This window comes from Myotis yumanensis, unplaced genomic scaffold (assembly GCF_028538775.1).
Source record: "Myotis yumanensis isolate MYYU_CA2020_CCGP unplaced genomic scaffold, mMyoYum1.0.hap1 SCAF_16, whole genome shotgun sequence".
In the NCBI taxonomy this organism is placed as follows: Eukaryota; Metazoa; Chordata; class Mammalia; order Chiroptera; family Vespertilionidae; genus Myotis; species Myotis yumanensis.
The window spans coordinates 29,168,587-29,192,785 of NW_027223767.1; the positions used below are offsets into that span (position 1 = coordinate 29,168,587).

The window sequence follows — 24,199 nt, forward strand, 5'->3', positions numbered from 1 at the left end:
CTACCACTATGAACAAATGCATTTTCCTAGATATCTTTATATAATTCATGAAAATAGTTTTTCAGATATTTCTCAGTATCAAAAACCAGGTTGTGAATCTCATTTTGTCCCTAGTTGCTATATTTTGTTATTTTCCCTGTCAGCATTCCTATTTTTTTTTCTTCCCTACTTTATTTTCTGAATTTAACAGTGGGGAATCCACTTGACTGTGCTCACAGCAGGTAATAAATACCATGATAGTCACTGGATTGGTTTCTTTGGATGATTAAAAGAATAAGAGGGTAATTAAGCTTTTCTGAAGCTGCCAACCGTATTGGGGGTTTGGTGCTTATCTACGGCTTATTTAAAAATAGTTCCTTCAAAAATTGAACTATTTAACTGATAGAATTCCTAAGGGCATATTCCTTTCTCAAGTAGAGATTACTTAGATGACTGGAATTTGTGTCAAGTAGAAGAAAATACTCTTTTATGTAAGGCTAGATCTAATGCTGTACTCATTCTGATTTATAATGTTTAATTTATTGTTAGTGGGGCACTTTTTACCTACCATAAATTCCCTGAAATAGTTTTGGTTTTCTTTTCTCCACCCTGCCCCTTTTTTTAAAACAAACAATGCATATTTTAAAGATGCAGGTTTCTAAAAACCTGAATAAGAACTATTTATTCAAAGACTTTTAAAGATTTGGATTCAGCCATGTTCATTGCCTCTTGAACCCAAAATCTAAATATAAAATACCAAAAATAAATAAATAAATAAGTAAATAAATAAAATAAAATACAGAAAAGACATTATTTTTATGAGCTACAGTTATGAGCTAAATGTTATCTTAATAACTGGGATATTGATATCTTTAAGACTCCAACCTTTCTAAGTGAACCATAAATGAGAACAGAGCTTTCACCACTTATAGGCAGTAGAGTACTGCCTGCTTTCCCCACTTCTTTTCAACACAGTGCTGGAAGTTCCAGTCAAAGAAATTAGGCAAGAAAATGAAACAAAAGGCATCCAAATTGGAAACAAATCATAAAATTATCTGATGATGATATGTGCTTAAATGTAGGAAACCCTAAAGGTTTCAGAAAAAGCAAGCAAGCAAACAAAAAAACTGATAGAACTAATAAATGAATTTTGCAAAGTAGCAGGGTACAAAGCCAACCCACAAAAATCAGTTGTATTTTCATATACAAACAATGAACAATCTGAAAAGGAGATTACAAAAACAATTCAATTTACAATAGCACAAAAAAGAATAAAATACTTAGGAATTAACCAAGGAGGTAAAAGACTTGTACAATGAACTACAAGTTGCTGAAACAAATTAAAGAAGACATTAAATGGGGAGACATCCCATGTTCATTGATTGGAATATGTAATACTTTTAAGATGTCAGTACTACCCAAAGCAAAATACGGATTCAATACAATCCTTATCCAAATCCCAATGATTGTTTTTTTTTTCAGAAATAGAAAAACCTATTCTAAAATTCATATGGAATCTTAAGGGACCCCAAATAGCCAAAACAATCTTGAAAAAGAACAAAACCAAAGGACTCACAATTGCTGATTTAATGTAATGCTATAGTATTCAAAACAGGGTAGTGCTGGCATAAAGACATACAGACCAATGGAATAGAATAAAGAGCCCAGAAATAAACCTTTGCATATATGGTCAAATTATGTTTGACAAGGGTGCCAAGAACATTCAATATGCAAAGGCAAATGGTGCTGCAGAAACTGGATATCCACATGCAAAAGAATGAAGTTGGGTGTTTACTAACACCATACACAAAAGTTTACGAAAAATGGATCAAAAACCTAAATATAAGACCTAAAACAGTAAAACTTCTAAAAGAAAACCCAAGGGCCATTTGGATAATTATAACATCATTCGCAGGCCATACAAAATTATCAGCTTAAAAATTAGTCTGCTATATTTGGTCAAACATATAACTAACTCACCCCTAATACCTTGGCAGGGCCAGACTAAAGGATTTCACAGGCCAGATGTTCCCCACCCTTGCTCTAGAGCAGCGGTTCTTAACCTGTGGGTCGAGACCCCTTTGGGGGTCGAACGACCCTTTCATAGGGGTCGCCTAAGACCATCGGAAAACACATATATAATTACATATTGTTTTTGTGATTAATCACTATGCTTTAATTATGTTCGATTTGTAACAATGAAATTGGGGTCACCACAACATGAGAAACCTGTATTAAAGGGTCGCGGCATTAGGAAGGTAGAGAACCACTGCTCTAGAGTATAGAGGAGAGTGATGAAGATATTTCTGTCTTCATTTTGAATCTTTTAGTTCAGTTAGATTTCTTAAAGTATATGATTGCAATATTTTGATAAAAATAAAAAATTTTTTTAAATTTTTTTTATTGATTTCAGAGAGGAAGGGAGAGAGAGAGAGAAACATCGAGATGAGAGAGAATCATGGATCGGCTGCCTCCTGCACGCCCCTCACTGGGGAATGGAGCCCACAACCCAAGCATGTGTCCTTGACCGGAACCTAACCTGGGACCCTTCAGTCTGCAGGCTGATGTTCTATCCACTGAGCCAAACCGGCTAGGGCAAAATTAAAAATAATTTAACAAATAATGGATTCTATGTCTTTGTGCACTGTGCACGAAAAGTCATGTAAAGATGTTCACTAAAGCACCATAATGATATTAAAAAATTTAAAATAATCTAAATGTTTATTGATAGACAAGCTATGTAGCAGCCTAAACTAACAAGTTAGGTGTGTGTGTGTTGATATGGAAAGTTCTCTAAAACATATTCAAAGGGAAAAGTACATTTTATAATGATATATATGTCATTTCATTTATGTTACAATAAATCCAAAAAACAGCTGTATTTTTCTGTTTGTAAATGCATAGAAAAAAGTCTGGAAGGGTATAGTATATAGCAAACTGATAACTTTTACCTTTACTTTTTACTTTATTCTTTGATTTTTTTCAATAAGAATGTGGCATGTATTACTTTTTAATTAAAATAAATGAATAAATATATACGTTATATGCATGGAAAAACTAGAGTAAGGGCCCAGAGTTCAGATAATATGTTTCCTGTGTCACTGTGTTGTTAACTAGCTTTTTTTTTTTTTTTTTTTTTTTAAATATATTTTATTGATTTTTTACAGAGAGAAAGGGAGAGAGATAGAGAGTTAGAAACATCGATGAGAAAGAAACATCGATCAGCTGCCTCCTGCACATCTCCTACTGGGGATGTGCCCGCAACCCAGGTACATGCCCTTGACCGGAATCGAACCTGGGACCTTTCAGTCCGCAGGCAGACGCTCTATCCACTGAGCCAAACCGGTTTTGGCTACTAGCTTTTTTTAAAAAACATTTTTTTCTTTAAAAAATATTTTTATTGATTTTAGAAAGGAAGGGAGAGGGAGAGAGAGAGAGAGAAACATCAATGATGAGAATCATTGATTGGCTGCCTCTTGCACTCCCCACACTGGGAATTGGGCCTGCAACCTGGACATATGAAATCAAATCATTACTTTCTAGTTCATAGGTCAACGCTCAACCTTTGAGCCACGCTGGCCAGGCTACACAACTTTTATCAGTTATCTTGTATCTGTTTTCCCAATCAGTAGAAGCTGAATAATTCATTGCCATATATGTTCTTGGCATAAACAATTACAGGCATACCTTATTTTATTGTGCTTCATAAGTGTTGCCTTTTTTACAAATTGAAGTCAAGATTCTCTACCTACAAGAAGATTACCTTCCATTTGCTTTATTGCAATACTCACTTTATTCCAGTGGTCTGGAACTAAACCCACAATATTTTCAAGGTATGCTCATATATATACTGTTAGAGGTTTACTATATAGCTTTCTGGACTTATAAATCTGGGTTTTAAATGTGGCTCTACTATTAACTTATCTAATCGTTAGGTTCTTCAGCTAGGAATTTCAGATACATTCTATTTCATATTTTATTATGAGAATTAAGAGAGACAAAAGATGTGAAATTTTTAGTACATTAGCTGGCATGTAATGAAAATTCAAAAAATTGTAGCTACTCTTATCATTTTCCCTGAAAACAAGATCCTATATAAAAAAAGCCTAATATGCAAATCGAACAAACGACCAGTCGCTATGACGCACACTGACCACCAGGGGGCAGACGCTCAATGCAAGAGCTGTCTGCAGGCCCCAGGCCAGCCAAGGTGGGTGCCAGTGGGGCCCCCCCGCCCTCCCATCATCCCACTGGTTGCCCCACAGATCAGCCCTGATCGCCAGCCAGGCCTAGGGATTCCACATATAATTGTCATCAATATTGTATTCAGAATGAATATGGAACAGGTTAGGACTTAAGTTAATATCCAGAAATAGTAACATGGATTTCTAGAACCATTAAATAGGGTTCTATTTCTAGTTGTCTTTCAAAGAATAATTGTGTATCATTTTAGTAAAGTCCCTAATTTCTTAAGACTAGTCAGTAATTTCAAAATGTTGAAGTAGAGTTCCTATTTAAAAAACCATACAGCCCTGGCCAGGTGGCTCCATTGGTTGGAGTGTCAGCCCATAATACACCAAAAGGAGGTTGCAGGCTCAATTTCCGGTTGGGGCATGTATAGAAGGCAATCAATAGATGTTTCTCTCTCTCTCTCTCTCTCTCTCTCAAAAAAAAAATCATGTCCTTGGGTGGACATGGATTAAAATTTTTTTTTAAGCCATGAATACTTTTGAAATTTAAATACATTATCTTTTATTGAGAAGGACTAAAGTCTCTAATATAAATGAGACTTCAGCATACACCAGTTATTTGAGTTGGCAACAAAAATGTAAATATGACCTTAATTCCTGTTTGCCAATGGTTATCACCTATTTAGGGATACTACCCAAGTTTTATAGCATGGATACAAATTCAATATATGTTACGTAGAATACTCTTTTGTAAATATATTTGATTTTCTACTCTTAAGAAACATTCATTATAAGGAGTTGGGGAATGCTTAAAGCACATATAAATCAGAAGTTTATTCATTCAGCAAATATTTATTGATCAGTGTGCTAGGCACTGATCTGGCCATTAGGTATCAATGACCAAAAGCACACAAAAAACATTTGCAGTCTAGAGGGAGGAAGAATGGAGTCATAAAATAGACAATAAACAAAGTAATTTCATGTAGTGTACAAGAAAAGGCTATGAAAAAAAGTAAAAGAGTTGCAACATAGTGGAGGAGTTACAAGTGCAGGAAGAAGAGGAAGAACCATCAGAGGAAGACTGAGAAGACAGAACCCTGTGAGTAACAGGAGGCATGGTGTTCTGGAATCCTAAAGAAAAGTGTATCAAAGTAGAGGGAATATCAGTAGTCAGATGCTCCCAAGTTAGTGGGACCTGAGAATAGACTGTGGGATTTAGCAATGTGATGCTGGGAAGTTTCAGTAAACTTGCTATTCCTTTTGGTCATGGAGGAGGATGACAAGAAAGATAATTACTGCTAAGCTCTCATTTTTTGTGGTCTTGTGGCACTATCGGTAGTTTGATCTTTGGTAAATGCTTAACATTTAGATTGCTATTCACAGAAAACTTAGGATACTGTTGGCTTTGCTTGAATGTCAGCCTGGTCAATGTGAACAAGTGGTTGTGAAAATTACATTAATAGTAGCAATAGGGAATGAGCTTTCCGTTGTGAGGATCTCAAACTCAGAACTGCAGGAACTAGTCATTTGGTAAATTGAGAGAAGCTGAGAGAATCTGTAAAGTATGGGTACCCAGGTGGCATTCCTAGAGGTTGCTGTGGAAAGAAAGAAAATAACTTAAAGAGGAAAAAAACTCAGTGCTGAATTTAACTTCATTTAGTCCACTAAGAAAAATAATACCAAGTCAGGTGGATAATTTGCCTTCTTTATTTTTAGGTTAATGTGTTATTCTAGGTTAACTTGGGGGGAGGTGATCAGAAATTCAACATTTAAGTGCTGTTCCCCCAGCAAGGGCATAATGAGTAGATAGCATCATAATATGTGGGCTCTGGTGAATCTGCTCCAGATGAATCTTTCTCAAAGTTAATTGATGGGAGCTTCCCACCTTCAAGAATTTTTATTACCTTAGCAATGTTATGCCAAGGCTGCCGAAACACAGCTGTGGGTGCTGTGCCAACGCCTACGTTGCCAGTGTCAGGAAGGATGTACTTTCAAACCTCTAATTTATCTAATAATGTCTTTAGTGATTTGTGTAGGTTTGGCATTGTGATGAAAATGCTTCCTGACTTGGTTTATAACAAGAATTCAGTATGCAGTCTTGAAATGTGTATTGTCTTAAAATGCATGTGGAAGGTACTAACACGTCAACTTAGAAAAAGATCCGAATAAAATACTATCCTATTCATCTAACAGAGCTTAGCCACTCTTTATACTTGAAAAATGATGCAAATTAAATGTGTTTTTATGCTAAAATAATCTATTGTGGTTTCTGCTTTATAAATCAAGATAGCAATATATACTAGTAGTGCTGAAAGAGAGCCAGCTTTCATATTCAGTTACAATCTGACACCTTTTCATTTTTCTAATGAGAAACCATAATTAAAAATAAATTTAAAAAGAAAATGTATATTGGATTATATCAGCCTATAGAATGGAAATAGAATAATAAGCTCTCGTAAATAAATATTTATAAAGAGGCAGGAAATAGTACTCTCTTATTTGAAATAAATATAGTTTCATAACCAGTTGCTATTATTTTATATGAAGCTTAATAAGCGTGTCTCTTTAAGAAAAAAAGTTACACAAAATCTGAAGGATTTTTTTCTAACTAGTGGATTTGCTGCAAAGATTGATTACATTTATCAAAATAAATATACATCCAACTTTTAAGAATACACCTAGTCTGTAGAGTAGCCCATATTGCCTACAAAAGGAATATAGAGAGTTTATTTCCATTCTGCTGGCCTGTGTGAAAACATTGTTTGGATCAGGAGTGTCTTAATTTATACTTTCAAACTGCCTTTGCCCTACCTTTGAAATTAAAAATGTTATTTGAAATAAAATTATAGAATTAGAATTTTAATTTTAGACCTGAAAGAGACTTTAATATGAGTTATTTTATTACAATTTCTTAATTTTCCAGTTGAAGAAACTGAAATCCAGCATTTAAGCATCTTTTATAAGGTTACACAGCTAGAATTAGAACGTGGCTTTCTAACTCCTTATATTTCTGCTATAACCTCCTGTCTCCAACAAGTTAGTTGAATAACAAGTAAGTTGTCAGAAATTTTAGGCCTCCCTCAGTGTGCAACTATGTATGTCCAGGCTTCAAAGTCAGTAGTGATTCTTAATTACTCTTCATTGTTAAAAAAAAAAATCTTATAGCAACATAGAGAAATCACAGTGTTTAAATTATGAGCTAAAGTGATTTCTGAGTAACTGAGATATATTTATGTATAGTCTTTTTAAAAAAATAAATCTATTTTTTAATATATTTTTATTGATTTAAGAGAGAAAGGGAGAGGGAGAGAGAGATAGAAACATCAATGATGAGAGAGAATCATTGATCAGCTGCCTCCTGCACGCCCCCTACTGGGGATTGAGCCCGCAACCCAGGCATATGCCCTTGACCAGAATCAAACCCGCGACCCTTCAGTCCGCAGGCTGACCTCTATCCACTGAGCCAAGCCGGCTAGGGCTATCAGTGTATAGTCTTTAAAGCAATAGTCTTTAATATCTTTAGGTAACAGCCAAAGCAATATTGAAAAAGAAGAACAAAGTTGGAGGTATAATGCTACCTGAAATCAAGCTATACTTTAAGACTATACTAATTAAAAGAGCATAGTACTGGCATGAAAACACATACATAGGTCAGTGGAACAGAATAGGAAGCCCAGAAATAAACCCACACCTATATGGTCAATTAATTTATGACAAAGAAGGCAAAAATATACAATGGGGTAAAGACAGTCTCTTCAATAAATTATGTTGGGAAAACTGGGCAGATGCATGCAAGAAAAAAATGAAATGATACCACTTTTTTAAACCATATACAACAATAAGTTCAAAATGGATTAAAGACTTAAATGTAAGCAATAAAACTAAAACTCCTAGAAGAAAAAATAGGCAGTAAACTCTGGCATTGCTCTTAGCAATATTTATTGGAAATGTCTCCTTAGGAAGGAAAACAAAAGAAAAAATAAACAAATGGGACTACATCAAACTAAAAAGTTTTTTCACAGCAAAAGAAAACATTAACAAAACAAAAAGACAGTCTACTGAATGGGAGAAGATATTTGTCATTACACACCTGAAAAGGGGTTCATATCTGAAGTATATGGAACTCATACAACCAACTTAACAGAAAGCCAAACGATCTAATTAAAAAATTGGCAGAGGACCTCGATAGACACTTCTCCAAAGAGGATGTACGTTCAGTGTCATTAATCATTAGAGAAATAAAAATTGAAACCATAATGAGATATCACCTCACACCTGGAGATTTCTCAGAAAATTAAAAACTTGGAACTACTATGTGACCCAACAATTTCACTTCTGGGTAGTTATCCAGAGAAATACAAACAATAACTACTCAAAAAGATATTATGTGCCCCATGTTCATTGCAGCTTTATGTACAACTAGAGGCCTTGTGCACAAAATTCATGCACTCGAGGGTGGGGGGAAATCCCTCAGCCTGGCCTGCACCCTCTCGCAGTCTGGGAGCCCTGGGGAGCGGGCCTAAGCCATCAGTTGGACATCCTTAGCGCTACCACGGAGGTGGGAGAGGCTCCTGCCACCGCCACTGCGCTCGCCAGCTGTGAGCCCAGCTTCTGACTGAGCGGCACTCCCCCTGTGGGAGTGCATTGACCACCAGGGGGCAGCTCCTGCATTGAGTGTCTGTCCCCTAATGGTCAGTGCATGTCATAGTGACTGGTTGTTCTGCCGTCAGGCTGAAACCAGCTCTCCGACATCCCCCAAGGGGTCCTGGATTGCAAGAGGGCGCAGGCCAGGCCAAGGGACCCCACCGGTGTATGATAGTGGCCAGGGAGGGACGTGGGAGGTTGGCCAGCCAGGGAGGGGCCATGGGAGGGTTCCAGGGCGTGTCTGGCCCATCTCGCCTAGTCCCGATAGGCCGGACCCCAGCAGCAAGCGTCTACTCCCTGGTGGTCAGTGCACATCATAGCGACTGGTCAACTGGTTGACTGCCCCCTGGTGGTCAGTGCATGTCATAGCGAGTGGTTGAGCGACCTTAGCATTCATTAGCATAATATGCTTTGACTGGTTGAACAGCTGACTGGATGACTGGACACTTAGCAAATTAGGCTTTTATTATACAGGATAGCCAATATATGGAAACAACCTAAATGTCCATCAATAGATGAGTGGATAAAGAAGATGTGGTACATAAATACAATGGAATATTACTCAGCCATAAAAAAAGAATGAAATCTTGCCATTTGCAACAACATGGATGGACCTAGAGGGTATTTTGCTAAGTGAAATAAGTCAGCCAAAGACAAATTCCATATGATTTCTCTTAAATGTGGAATCTAAAAAATAAAGGAACAAACAAAACAGAAACAAACTTATAGATACAGAGAACAAATTGATGGTCGCCAGATGGGAAGGGGGTTGGGGGTGACAGGTGAATATGGTGAAAGGGATTAAGGAGTACAAATTTCCAGTTCTAAAAATAGCACAGGGATGTAAAGTACCACATAGGGAATCTAAGTCAATAATATTTTAATAACTATTATGTGTCAGATGGTACTAGACTTGAGTGATCACTTTGTAAGGTATATAAATGTCCAATTGCTATGTTGTACACTTAAAACTAATATTTTATGTAAACTGTAATTAGAAAATAATTAAATGAAGAAACATAAAAATATATAGGTAACAAAGACCCATATATAATAGTTAATGCCTCCATCCACTAATTATAAGGATTTGAGTAGTTTCCATAATGATTATCTTAGTTTGTTTGACCTGCAGTACAAATTATCATAGATTGGATGTCTTATAAATAATAGAAATTTATTTCACACAGTTCAGGAGGTTGTGATATTCAAGATCAAGATGCCAGTAGATTTGCTGTCTTAGGTGTGTGCTTTGTAGTTCAAAGATGACTATCTCACCTTGTATCCTCACATGGTTTAAAGGTTAAGAGCACATTTATTTATTTACTTATTTAATCCTCATGCTCAGAGAGAGCAAGAGAGAGAAACATTGATGCGAGAGAGGAACATCAATACCAGAGATCAAACCCACAACCCAGGTATGTGCCCAGACCAGGAATCGAACCCACAACCTTTTGGAGCACAGGCCAATGCTCAACCATCTGAGCCAGTCCTTCTGGGCAGGGTGAGAGCACTTTAGTAAGGGCACTAATCCCATTCACAAGGGCCCAACCCTCGTGACCTAATGATCGTTCAAAGGTTCCACTTCCAGTGGTGATTAGAATTTCAACATATGAATTTGAGGGAGGAGGACTAAACTTTCAGTTCATAACAATGATTTAACATCTGCTTTATCCTTAAATACTGCTCCCAGATATACTGTATGGCTTTTTAAGTGTCTAATTTGGGAAAAGACTGACAAAGTAAAATAAAATAATTTATATAAACATTGATAAGTACTGAACTGTTGAAGGTCATTAGAATGCAGTTGTGTTTTTAAAATTCAAATCTTCTACCAAGCATGTTTTGTGCTGTGGTTATTTTTGAAATAAAATTGAAGAGTTAAGATTGACTTTGTGTGTCTGAAGAATAAAACTTGTGCTTTGTTTACAGAATTCAGTTTGTGAATTTTAACAGAGTCTGGACTCTTGCTTTATAATATATAACATTGAGAAAGTCAGTATATACAGAAATTCAAATACATAATTCATGTATTTATGAGCATAAATAGCTTTAATAAAGTAGAATGTTTATGTGACTAAAATATTAAAACTAAATGGACCCCTATTAATATTTCAACATTGTTTAGAGTTATTTATGCATATAGTTTATATGTGACTTAGACATAAATGAGACAAGGATTTTTATCTATGAGTATATAAAGTCTGTACTTTGATGTTTAAAACAAAGTAACAAGTTGGTATGAAATACATTTCCTTTTGTTCTCAGGACATGAATTACTTAAAGATAGGAATGGTAAGCATCTCAGATAATATATGTTAACAAATAGCAAAAGCTTGTTTTTGGACTATATTTAAGGGGCCTGACAAGATTAATTTGACTTCAAAAGAGCCAGTCCCCCAAAATGACATACACTGCAAAAATTAAAAGACATTTCTAATCATACTCTACTTCAGCAACGTTCTCAATATAATAACATCTGTACCCCAACCCTCCAAATTGCCAGGAGTATTGGCCCTCCTCTGATATTTGCTATGCAGTATATTTACCTAACTTTAAAACCTTCTGTATAAGGATCTTTCAAGCACTGAATGAGAAATGATGGGAAAAGGTGGTTTGCTATGTTATTATCTTGTTACTCACTCTTGGTAATTCTCTTTAAAATGACAAGCTTTAATTATAACCTTCTATTTGAGTTGTATCAAATATTCTGTGATGTGACTATGTTTTAAAATACATTTTGCAATTCAGACTTTTTAGAAATAATCACTTTCACTTCAGAGTCAAAACCATAAGACTACTCTACTGATAGCTTTCTGACATGTAGGAATATCGGATGTGGGTGAAGCGTTTAGCTTGATGTTTTATATCTAGCTATTAGTCAGCTAATCCTCCTCCCTACTTCACTGAAAATATTTTCATTCTGTCTGACAAAAAGTAAGAAATTACATTAACTGTGACTAAAAATGTATTTGCAGATGACACATTAATGAGACTAATAGTTCTTGCTGTATTCTCAAAAGTTTTACCTTTAATGAACTTAGATCCAAATATCCTTTTTTTTTTTTAATTCTTGGAAACAAGATAACAATAGAAATTTTTTTAGATGGTTTTAAATATAAATTTTAAAACAAACAGAAGGACCAAGTAAATGTTAATACTGTTAGTAAAGTTGCCTTAGGCAGAATATTTGGGTATCTCCAGTTACTTCAAGTAAAGCGTGATTGAAAGGTAACAACAAGCAGTGCTGAAGACAGTTTAGGTATATGAAGGGAAATTTTGACTCAGGGAAGAATTCAATTAACCTAGCATGAAAGGAGAAATGGTAATACTGTTTATAAAGCATTTGAACTTCAAAAGATGCCACCAATTTATTTCATAATTATGAAGGCAGTAATTGCCTATTCTGGAGTTGTTTTTTTCAATTTTTTTCCCATCAAAATCAGGATTACACACACACACACACACACACACACACATCTAGAATACTTAGCTTTACTTCATATACCCTATTCTATTTTTTAAAAAATACTGGTCACAATTCATAAATTGATTTTATTACTCACTAATGGATTATAACCTACAATTTGAGAAATACTGATAAAAATAAAGAGAATTTCTAGTCCCCTTTCCCCTTAGGGACTTAAACCTTAAACATTGTCACTTTATCTGCTTCTAAACCACTAATTTTCTTGGTCTCACCTAAAACTTATCACAAAAATTACACCAGCTCCAAAATCATATAGAACATTCTGTTCTCAGACTACAACATTCTGTCCTAGGTTATGTGCTCAGGTACTCCCACTACAGTTTTTAAATTACATTTAGACCACATTGATTTGCAACTCATGTCTGTTCTTTCTTAGCCAATAGTACATGGTCGAACATTGTAATCATATCCTTAAAAAGATAATCAGTTCCCGTGTCTCTTCTTTACTTTTATAGAATCACTTTGCAAAACCTCAAATCTTGATGAACTACACAATTTTTTTTTTTAACCTACACATGCAACCAGAAAGACTGGTTTCATTAAAAAATCATACAACCAGAAAGACTGGTTTCATTAAAAAATTGTCTCAAACTTCCAATAATCTCTTGGCACTGTTTGACAGTCCTACTACTCTCTGATATGACTATTTCATATTTATTTTCTCTTCATCCCTCCTGCCCCATGTGCTTTCTACCCTCACCACCCGCTTGATGATATCACACAATGGTTCTCAAAGTGTGATCCCCAGACCAGCAGCATGAACATCATATGGGAATTTATTAGAAATGAGAATTCTCAGGCTGTGTTTTAACAAGCCTGCAGGTGATTCTGATGCAAGCAAAAGTTTGAGAACTACTGGTCTAGCCTTATACTTCATTGAGAAGCCATTGTCTAGAACAGTGATGGCGAACCTATGACACGTGTGTCAGAGGTGACACGCGAACTCATTTTTTTTTTGGTTGATTTTTCTTTGTTAAATGGCATTTAAATATATCAAATAAATATCAAAAATATAAATCTTTTACTATGGTTGCAAATATCAAAAAATTTCTATATGTGACACGGCACCAGAGTTAAGTTAGGGTTTTTCAAAATGCTGACACGCTGAGCTCAAAAGGTTCGCCATCACTGGTCTAGAATGTAAGCTCCAAAGGCAGGGGTTTTTGTCCTTTTTGGGCATCTATGTATCCTGTGGAGTAGAACAGTGCCTGGAACACTGTGAGCCTCCATAGCTATTGTTGAATCAAACCATTAGATGTGAACTCCCTTATTTTCCTACCAAGAAATTGGAAACCTACTTGGCATCTGTCCCTATTTTCTTCCTTTTTCAATTAAGGAAATGTGCCTCGTCCTATCAAAGGTCAATATTTCTGTATATGAACCGGATATCATCCCTCCTTGCCTTCTCAGGAACTTTGCTCCTTTGTTCCTTCCCTCTCTCCTGCATTAGCTATCAGTCTTTCTCTACTAGGTGAAATCATTTAGTATGCAGTTGGATTCTGCACCATTCTAAAACTACAAACTTTCCATGTCTTCATATCCCCTTTCAGTCACTGCCTTTATTCAGTGGTTCTTGACAAAGTCAATGACTTTTTTAAAGATATAATTTACATACTGTAAAAATTGTGCTCTTAAATTGTACAAGTACAATTAGGTGGTTTTACTAGTAGTGTATTCAGACTTGTTTAACCATCACTACAGTGTAAGATGCAGAACATTTTTATCACCCCAAAAAGAAACCCCCTACCCATTAGCAGTTCCTCCCTGTTTGCTCCACCGCCCAGCCCTAGGCTACTCTCCTCTACTTTCTGTTACAATAGATTGCCTATTCTGGACTTTTCATATAAATGGAATCATCCAATATGTGATCTTTTGTGACTAGTTTCTGTTGCTTACCATGTTTTCAAGGTTCATACACATTGTAGCATGTATCAATACTTCATTCCTTTTATGGCTGAATAATATTCCATTGCATGAATATACTGCCTTTGGTTTATCCATAAGCAGTTGGTGGACATTTGGTTGTTTTTACTTTTTCGCTATTATGAGTAATGCTGCTATAAACATTCATGTCTGAGTTCTTGTGTGGAAGTATGTTTTTATTTCTCTTGTATATTCCACTCATAGGAATTGCTGAGCCATGTAGTAGCATTCTGTTTAACATTTTAAGGAACTGCCAAAGCTGTTGCACCATTTTACATTCCCACCAGAAATATATGAGAATTTGAATTTTTCTCCATGGTCATCAGCACTTGTTGCCTCTTTTTTTATTACAGTCATCCTACTCAGTGTGAAGTGGTATCTCGTTGTGGTTTTGATTAGCATTTTCCTAATGACTAATGATTTTGAGTATCTTTTCTTTTTTCTTAAAAAAAAAAAATATATATATATATATTTTTAAATATATTCCATTGATGTTTTTACAGAGAGGAAGGGAGAGGGACAGAGAGTTAGAAACATCGATGAGAGAGAAACATCGATCAGCTGCCTCCTGCACACTCCCTACTGGGGACGTGCCCGCAACCAAGGTACATGCCCCTGACCGGAATCGAACCTGGGACCCTTGAGTCCGCAGGCCGACGCTCCATCCACCGAGCCAAACCGGTTAGGGCACTTTAAAATATATTTTATTGATTTTTTACAGAGAGGAAGGGAGAGAGATAGTTAGAAACATCGATGAGAGAGAAACATCCATCAGCTGCCTCCTGCACATCTCCTACTGGGGATGTGCCCGCAACCCAGGTACATGCCCTTGACCGGAATCGAACCTGGGACCTTTCAGTCCGCAGGCCGACGCTCTATCCACTGAGCCAAACTGGTTTCGGCTTGAGTATCTTTTCTTATGGTTTTCTTCTGTTTATAGATCTTTAGAAAAATATTAATATCCTTTGTCCATTTTTAAATTGGGTTGTGTTTTCATTATTGAGTTAAAATAGTTTTTTATATGTTCTAAATACTAGTCTCTCATCAGATATAATTTGCAAATATTTTCTACCATTCTGTGAGTTGTCTTTTCACTTTTTTTCCACTTTCTTTTTTTAGAAATATTTTTTTATTGATTTCAGAGAGAAAGGGAGAGGGAGAGATAGAAACAATAATGACGAGAATCACTGATCGGCTGCCTCCTGCACGCCCCCAACTGGGGATCCAGCCCACAACCTGGGCATGTGCCCTGACTAGGAATCGAACCATGACCCCCTGGTTCATAGGCCCATGCTCAACCGCTGAACCACACCGGGCTGGGCATCTTTTCACTTTCTTGATTTTCGGTCCTATTTAATTCTTATTTTGTTGCTTGTGTTTTTGGTTTCATATTTAGGAAAACCATTGCCTAATTCAAGGTCATGAGGTTTTACTGCTATGTTTTCTTTTAAGATTTTTATAGTGTTAGCTCTTACATTTAGGTCTATGATCCATTTTGACTAAAGTCATGTGTATGGTGTAAGGAGAGAGTCTAACGTGATTATTTTGTATGGATATCCAATGGTCCCAGCACCATTTGTTGAAAAGACTTGTTTCCCCTATTGAGTTGTCTTGGTACCCAGTCAGTGATTATATGTTATTAAATTCAATATCCAGCTGTAGCCTGATGGCTCAGTTGGTTGGAGTGGCGTCCCATACACCAAAAGGTTGCGGGTTCATCCTAGTCGGTTGCCAGTGGTTAGAGCGTTGGCCTGGGATTACAACTGTATCCTCATTGGTTACTCTCACTCATTTTTGCTCGCTTCCAATTTCCTTTGACACAGCAAAGCAATATTTTTAGTATTATTTTAATATTTTAAGTAATGTTTTAATGGCATTCTCTTGCTCACAATATTCAGTGACTTCCCACTACATTTTGAGTAAAATCCAAATTCTTTTAAAAAAAAAATATTATTTTTTACAGAGAGGAAGGGAGAGGGATAGAGAGCTAGAAACATCGATCAGCTGCCTCCTGCACACTCCCCACTGGGGATGTGCCCACAACCAAGGTACATGCCCTTGACTGGAATCAAACCTGGGACCCCCCCAGTCCGCAGGCAGACGCTGTATCCACTGAGCCAAACCGGTCAGGGAAAATCCAAATTCTTACCATGGTTCAAAGATGCCTGTTCCTCTGACAATATTCCCTGTCATTTTTCCCCTTACATACTATACTTCATCTTCTTTGGGCCTCATTCAGTTCCTCAAACATACCAAACTCTCAGAAAGGGTTTGTACACATGTTATTTTCTCTGCCTGGAATATCCTCTCCAAAATTCCCACCCCTACATTACTGAGGCTTTCTCATCCTTCAAGGCACGGCATTCCTAACCATTCTAAGCAGTTACCCCCTCTTTTATTTTCTTTCACTGTACCCCATTTGTTTCCTTTATAAAACTTGTTCCAATTTTAAATTATATCCTACTAGAGGCCTGGCGCATGAAATTTGTGCACGGGGGAGAGGGGGCGGGGTCCCCCTCAGCCCAGCCTGCACCCTGTACAATCCAGGACCCCTAGAGGAATGTCCAACTGCCGGTTTAGGCCCAATCCCCTGTTTCCTAATTCTTAGTGAAATAGCCTTTTATTTTTCTTTCAGAAATTGCCCTTCCTTTTTGGCTGCTGCTTTAGCCAGAGCCACATCAGATGAAGTCTTTCAGAGTGATCTTTCTGCACATTACATCCCACAGGAAGCGGATGGTCTCGGGATTGGGCCTAAACCAGCAGTCGACATCCCTCTCACAATCCTGGACCGCTGGCTCCTAACTGCTCACCTGCCTGCTGGCCTGATCGCTCCTAAATGCCCCCCTGCCAGCCTGGTCACCCCCAACTGTCCCCCTGCCGGCCTGGTCACCCCTAACTGCCCCTCCGCCCTGCTGGCCTGGTTGCCCCTTACTGCTCCCCTCTGCTGGTCTGGTCGCCCCATGCAGCCTGCTGTTCAGTTGTTTGGTCGTCCCTCATTAACCCCCCTGCTGGTCTTGTCGCCCCACGCAGCCTGCCAGCTTGCTATTCGGTCGTTAATGTTACTGTGATGGTGTCCTGGACAATTTGCATATTCCTCTATTATTAGTATAGATTTGTTTACTTATCACGTCTCCGTAACTAGATTTTATGCCCTCCACTAGGTCAGGGGCTATTTCTATGTTATTCACCAGTATATACACCCAGTGCCTAGGCAGAATGCCTAGCACATAATATGCACTCAATAAATGTGTTGGGTATTGTTTAATGATATAATTTTGTTTTGAGAAAATATATTAATAACTAATTATTAATCATGCTAAATTTATTGTTTCCTAATTCTTAGTGAAATAGCCTTTTATTTTTCTTTCAGTAATTGCCCTTCCTTTTTGGCTGCTGCTTTAGCCAGAGCCACATCAGATGAAGTCCTTCAGAGTGATCTTTCTGCACATTACATCCCAAAGGAAACGGATGGCACAGAAGGAACTGTGGGTGAGTACCATTCTACATTATTTGTTTGAAAATATTAAAATATTCTCATGTGTAGTGATCCACAGAAAATGTCTGCCAAATACTAACTTTAATTATGTTTACCCACTGGTTAATTGTATAGTGGAAGCATGGATCATTTTACTTCTTTTATCCAGGCAAATTATGAGGTTTTATTTACTAAAGAAGGTATATTTATTAATGTATTAGACTTATACATATTAGATAAGCTCTAAAGAAATACCCATTTTTATAAAAATTAGGGAATTACTACAAATTGTTAAGGAATTTAAATATTTCATTCTGTTTGTTCTATTTCAAGCATTTGCCTTTCAACATGGTGCATAAGGAGCAAAGCATATATTAATGAATCAGAGTAGCTAGGTTCCAGAGAATCTGAGGCAGATATAACAGTAAACATTCCTGTTCTTCCTTTCTCTCTCTAGATCATTTTGACAGAAAATTGGCAAGGAAGTAATTCCTCTGCTTGTTTTTACTGAGAGTAATTGGTTCACTTGGAACCAAATTATTCCAGAATCAAGTTGGATGGAATTCCTGCTACAATGCATTGGTCTTCCTCCTGGTACTGATGCATAAAGTAAAAGCCCTGTAATGAAAAGATAAGGGAGATTAAATTCTGCTTCACTGCAGCCAGGCTTATGGCTGACTCAGCTCCAGCTCAGTTCAGTGACATTAAGACTGATGAGTAATTTACAGCTGTTAGGGGGTGGACTACTGCTTTGAACAATTTTCTCACCCTTTTAAATTATTTTTTCATTTCAGGCAGCAATTATTTATATACTAATGTTCTATACCGCTCCCCACAGAAGGAGAATACTTAAAGTAGCAAGATTGAAATACTGCCCTACATGCCTACTTTGTAAGAATGTTCTGACACCCTCCCTCTCCCATAGGATAGCAAAAGTGAAATGAAGGCATTTTTTCTTTTGGTGGATATTACTGGTCGTTTTGATTGTATATTTTTCCAAGAGATTACCCAGTAATGTATTCTCCATGCCACTGCTGTGATTCAGCATGATCTATTGTAATTCCGGACTGTTTGCAAGCCCTTAATCTATTTAACCCAAATCACTCAATGTGAACTGCACTGAGGAGAATACCTACAGGGCAAATTGTGTTTCTCCATATATCAGAGTGGGAAATGAGCGTATTGAATAAGGCCTGCTGTCATTGAAATGCCTTTTGTCTCTTTTTTTAGTTGTTTCCAAAAACAGGTTAAAAAAAAAGTTCTTTTCATGTTTATATCATCCCTAACAATGTTTGTTAAACAACCCTGCATATCTGTTGGTGCAAATTTATTTAGCAGATGTAATGCCTGTCCAGACAACCTAAAATCCATTTGAAATATCCCAATGTAAACATTAAAAACAAAAAGGGGAGAATTATCATTAATACAAAAGAAATTAAAAGAATTATTAAAATACTGTGTGAATGCATTTGAGAATCTGGATATTTTCTGGAAAAATACAAATTAACAAACTTTTCGTAAGAAGAAAGAGATTGAGAAGATTGTCAAGAAGCTAGCTATCTTCCCCAAAGGACAAAGAGTAAGTGATTCTCCAGGTAAGCAATTTCAAACGATCAAAGACACATAATTCCAATGCTCTTGAAAAAGAATTATTCGATTTCATAAAAAGGAAAATTTGCACAGCATAACACTGATACCAAAACTTAGACAAGCTGTCTAGGACAAGATTTAAAAAAGAAATGAGATCAATCTTAATAATCAATGTTAAATATATTAAGTAAAATATTGGTAACATTGAGTACAACAGCTAATTATTTTGATGAGTATTTTATTGAGAGCCTACCATATACTTAGCATTTTGCTGGCAAAATAGCAGTGAACAAAACAAAAATATTGGGAAGTCTGTTAGCATAATTTATATATTAATAGGTCAAAAGAAAAAACACACAGAATAATCTCTACCTGTGTTGTCCAGTGCAGTAGCTACTGAGTGTATGCAGTTATTGAGTACTTGAAATACAGCTAATATGACCAAAATACTGAATTTTAAATTTTAAGTAGCCACACTGCAGCTAGAAAGGTATTTTATTGAACAGTCCAGGTCTATAAAATAAGAGTAATATATAAACCAAAGAATGATGTAATGGTTTATATTATTATCAGTTATTTGTTTCCGAATTCATTTATCATTTTGCAATCCTCTGTTGTGACTGAGTCAAATGCATATCCAAACACATATTTGGAGTGATACAAATAGGCAACTGCTGGCTGAAAGACAGTGTCTGGCAGCTGGTGCTTAAAAAAAAGATTGGAGTTGCTTAAAACCATCAAAATGTTGTGTGTTCTTTTGGCCTCAGTTTCCCTCTTATATACACCTCCTCAGGTTTTACTTGTTCTTTCAAATGTATCCTTGATTTTCAGTTATATGAAAATGTCAAGGGGACAAAATCACAAAACATAGTTTACCACCCTGGATTATGTTAATGAGAAAAACAACAGAAAATCTTGAAGTCAATTTCTGAACAGTCATTTTAAAAAGAAATTTGAATAAGAAAACAAGTAACTGTAGTCACAGATTTAGGCAATGTCTGGGCAAGGAATATAAAATGAGACTAAGTTCCCAGGCCGTTCTAAGAACACACAGTCTCTCTTTGGGACTTGTGTTGTGGATGGCAAGAGGCATGCACAGCCATTTCCCATCTGGCACACATTTTCTCAGGCTGTCAAGCTATATGTGACTTAGTAAAGTAAAACAAAAATTTGAGAATTCTATTTTTTTTTTACCTGGGATGTAAGAACTACCTCTAAAATACTGTCCTGAGAAAACCTAATCTCCCCTTGGTTATTTCAATAACTGCAGCTTGAGGAGAGGACAACTTGAGTGGAGGCGATGTGAGACAATAGGGTCAATACTATTCAGTGTTGCTTAAAAGGCTTTCTTTCATATCTGTCCATACACTGAGGGATTCAAGTCAGTCTCAGAAACCAGCTAATAAGTTTAGTAGACTTAATAGTCTGGGAGTAGAGAATCCTTTGATTGTTATCTTTTTTTTTGTCTATCCAGGGTTACACACATAGAATGTAAGTATTTTTTCCTTAGAGAAATAAAAAAACTTTGTTAACCTATTGGCTAAACTATTTAAGCTACTGCCTAAAGCTTTAAATAAATAACAAAAGACATCAACAGCCCTAGCCAGTTTGGCTAGTGGTTAGTGTCGGCCTGAGGACTGAAGGTCTCTGATTCAATTCTGGTCAAGGGAGTAGGCTCCATTCCCAGCTGCCAGTCAGGGTGCATGTGGGACCCAGTCAATTGATGTGTCCCTTTCACATCAATGTTTCTCTCTCTCTCTCCTCCTCCTCCTCCCTTCCACTCTCTCTAAATAAAGCAATGGGAGGAAAATATCCTTGGATAAGGATTAACAAAACAAAACAAATCAACAAAAATAATTTATTTCTGAGTTATAATCAGTTACAGAAGAGAAAACGGGGAACTGGAAAGAGGAAAAGAGGCTACGAAGGGGAGACAAAGACAAATGATAAGGTAAACTCTTCTGGTCCCTGTAGTTTATAAATAAATAATGTTGCTCAGAGGCCTTTCATGTTCTAATCAGTTGGATAGCCACTGTTCGTATTTCACTCACCTAAGCATAGGGGGCTTGGCCTTCCAGACGATAACCATGGCAGCCAACTGAGCAAGAAACTGCCCTGAACTAGATAGCAGTGGCCAGAGCACTTTGTGGGCTAGACAAAACCCAGCCACGGCGAAGACCCAGCCCTGAACAGAGGTTTCTCCTCATGAAACAGGATCATCCTAGTGGCAGCTGCTAGATGATTTTCTAATAGACAGGTTGTCATTTTCTCTTTTCAGAAGCAATACTTCGTTTCTCTTGAGAAGAAGGAATTTCTTTTATTAAGGAGGAGCTTAACCGGGGTGACCTACTTCTGTCTTTACCAATCAGGCAAGTGAAAAGCAGATTTAACAAGGCTTTTCATTGGGGGTTTCTGTGTTTCTTTCACAGAGATTGAGACAGTGAAATTGGCCCGTTCTGTCTTCAGCAAACTACATGAGATTTGCTGCAGCTGGGTGAAAGACTTCCCTCTTCGCAGGAGACCCCAGCTTTATTATGAGACATCAATCCATGCCATCAAAAACATGCGCAGGAAAATGGAGGACAAACATGTCTGCATTCCTGACTTTAATATGCTCTTCAACCTAGAGGTAAAGGGCACTTCTGAGGTCAATGAGATTTAAAAAAACACAGTCATGGTTTTCTAACAGAACTACTAATATACAGGGTGGGTCAAAAGTAGGTGTATAGCCTGGCTGGTGTGGCTCAGTGGTTTAGCATTGACCCATGAACCAGGAGGTTACTGGTTCGATTCCTAGTCAGCCCATATGCCCAGGTTGCTAGCTCAATCCCCAGTAGGGGGCATGCAGTACGCAGCCAATTGAAGTTTCTCTCTCATTGGTGTTTCTTTCTATCCCTTTCCTTTCCCCTCTCTCTAAAATCAATCAATAAACAGCAATTAATTTTAAAAAGTGGGTTTACAGTTGTGAGTACAGGAGTTTCTTTTTTAAAAAATATATATTTTTAAAAATTGATTTCAGAGAGGAAGGGAAAGGGAGATAGAAACATCAATGATGAGAGAGAATCATTGATCGGCTGCCACTTGCATGCCACCTACTAGGGATAGAGCCTGCAACCTGGGCATGTGCCCTGACCAGGAATTGAACCGGTGACCTCTTGGTTCATAGGTCTATGCTCAACCGGTTGGGTGGGAGTTTATTCTTGTATTATTAATTACTGTATTATTTTCCATATAAACAACTGTAAACCTACTTTTGTCCTGCCCTGTACTTCTAATAGTATCTGATATGTCTGAATAGGATTCAAGGCAAAGTGGCACACATTTGCTTGCATTAGAAAATAGAAAAGGAATTTATTTTGAATAGGTAATGCATTCACATGGTTTAGAGTAGAAAAATAAAATCTCTCTTATCTTTGTCTCTCAAACACTTAGTTCCCTTCCATGAAGGCAAGGGAATTACCAGTTTCTTGTGTAACTTTCCAGAGCTATTCTATAGACATACAAGTAAAAAAGAAAACTGTTATATCACTATAAAGCTGTGTGTTTTTTAAGGAAACTATTTTGATAGTATAATCAAGTGGTATTTATTAAGTTCCCACATTATGTTGCTGAAGCACAACACAAAACACAAACATAAAAGAATGAATTTGAGACTGAGACAGTTTTCTGATTTCATGAGGTTTCCTTTTTTAAATCTTGGTTTCTGATAGGAAAGTAGCTGGAATTACACTTCCTGAATCTGTGACTGACAAATTGGATCATATGAGCCTTGTCAACTTAATAACCATGTTCTTGTCATATTCCTCTTCTCTTTCTATTAAGTCTATTATGTTAATGCAAACAGAAGTAGGTTTGTTTTCTTTGCCTGTCACTTACCTCTTTCCTTCACTTAAGTCCATACCTTAGAAATTACAATGTAGTCATTTCTACAAAGCACAATACTTCCTTTATTTAGCAGTTAAATTTAAATTTAAGCCGAATGTCAAGGTCTGGTAAGCAGTGATGGTGGTTTAGTAACTGGTGCTTATATTACAAGATAGATGAGGTGATATCTTTGTTTCCAAATGTTACCATGTCCATGCAAATATAACCCAAAGGATGTTTTGTTTGACATAACTCTTTTATAAAACATTGTCAATAAGAAATGGAAATGATCTAAATTATTGCATATAGGGAATAACTATGATATGTTCATAAAATGTATTGTACACACACATTTAAAGTTATGTCTTTGAGAATACTTAATGACATGGGGGAAATGCAGGATATAAAATTCAATGTATAGTACGATCCTAATTTTATTGAAAAATGTATATATGTATGTTTGTAAAAGACTGGTTACCTGTGGATGGTGGGATTATAGATATTTACTTCTTTACACTTCTTTATCAGGCCAAAAAAATGTACACCATCTTTATAATAGAGAAAACATCAGTATTTTTTAAAATTTAAGAAGCTATACTAATTATTTAAGAAATCCATTAGACTTCTTCTGTTTCTTCTGATGCTATACTAAGAATCTCTCCACAGATCTCACATTGTTTAGTTGCAGTCTCAAGTCCCAATAAAGGAATTATTGCCCCCTCTCTCTATGATAATCCCACAGCAGCTCATTCCCCATCATTTAAAAACTGCTTATATATGCTGTTTTTCTATTTTACCCTTATCCTGCCAATTGAGTTGTATAAAAATGAGTACTACTCTTCAGTACAGGACTGTTTTTCTAGATCAGTGATGGCGAACTTATGACACGCGAACTCATTTTTTTGGTTGATTTTTCTTTGTTAAATGGCATTGAAATATATCAAATAAATATAAAAAATATGCATCTTTGTTTTACTATGGTTGCAAATATAAAAAAATTTCTATATGTGACATGGCACCAGAGTTAAGTTAGGGTTTTTCAAAATG

At 36.6% G+C, this 24,199-nt stretch overlaps 2 protein-coding genes across 8 annotated transcripts in view; one reads left to right on the forward strand and one right to left on the reverse strand.

The window, feature by feature from the left end:
* Positions 1-24,199, forward strand: part of PPM1E (protein phosphatase, Mg2+/Mn2+ dependent 1E) — a 95,411-nt gene that overhangs the window by 54,775 nt on the left and 16,437 nt on the right. For all 3 annotated transcript variants that reach the window (XR_011468500.1, XR_011468501.1, XM_070395344.1), the window contains exons 2-3: positions 17,594-17,712; positions 21,718-21,917. Coding sequence is in view for 1 of the 3 variants with exons in the window: in XM_070395344.1 (XP_070251445.1) it covers positions 17,594-17,712; positions 21,718-21,917 (319 nt within the window). In the remaining 2 variants the exon portion in view is untranslated. The remainder of the gene's footprint in view (positions 1-17,593; positions 17,713-21,717; positions 21,918-24,199) is intronic.
* Positions 1-24,199, reverse strand: part of TRIM37 (tripartite motif containing 37) — a 173,010-nt gene that overhangs the window by 39,974 nt on the left and 108,837 nt on the right. Inside the window, exon 25 of one of the 5 annotated variants that reach the window (XM_070395329.1) lies at positions 18,185-18,316. The exons of the other annotated variants lie outside the window; for them this stretch is intronic. Within the exon in view, the coding sequence (XP_070251430.1) occupies positions 18,268-18,316 (49 nt within the window). The 3' untranslated portion in view covers positions 18,185-18,267. Of the gene's footprint in view, positions 1-18,184; positions 18,317-24,199 lie in introns of those variants that run through there. 5 annotated transcript variants of the gene reach the window in all.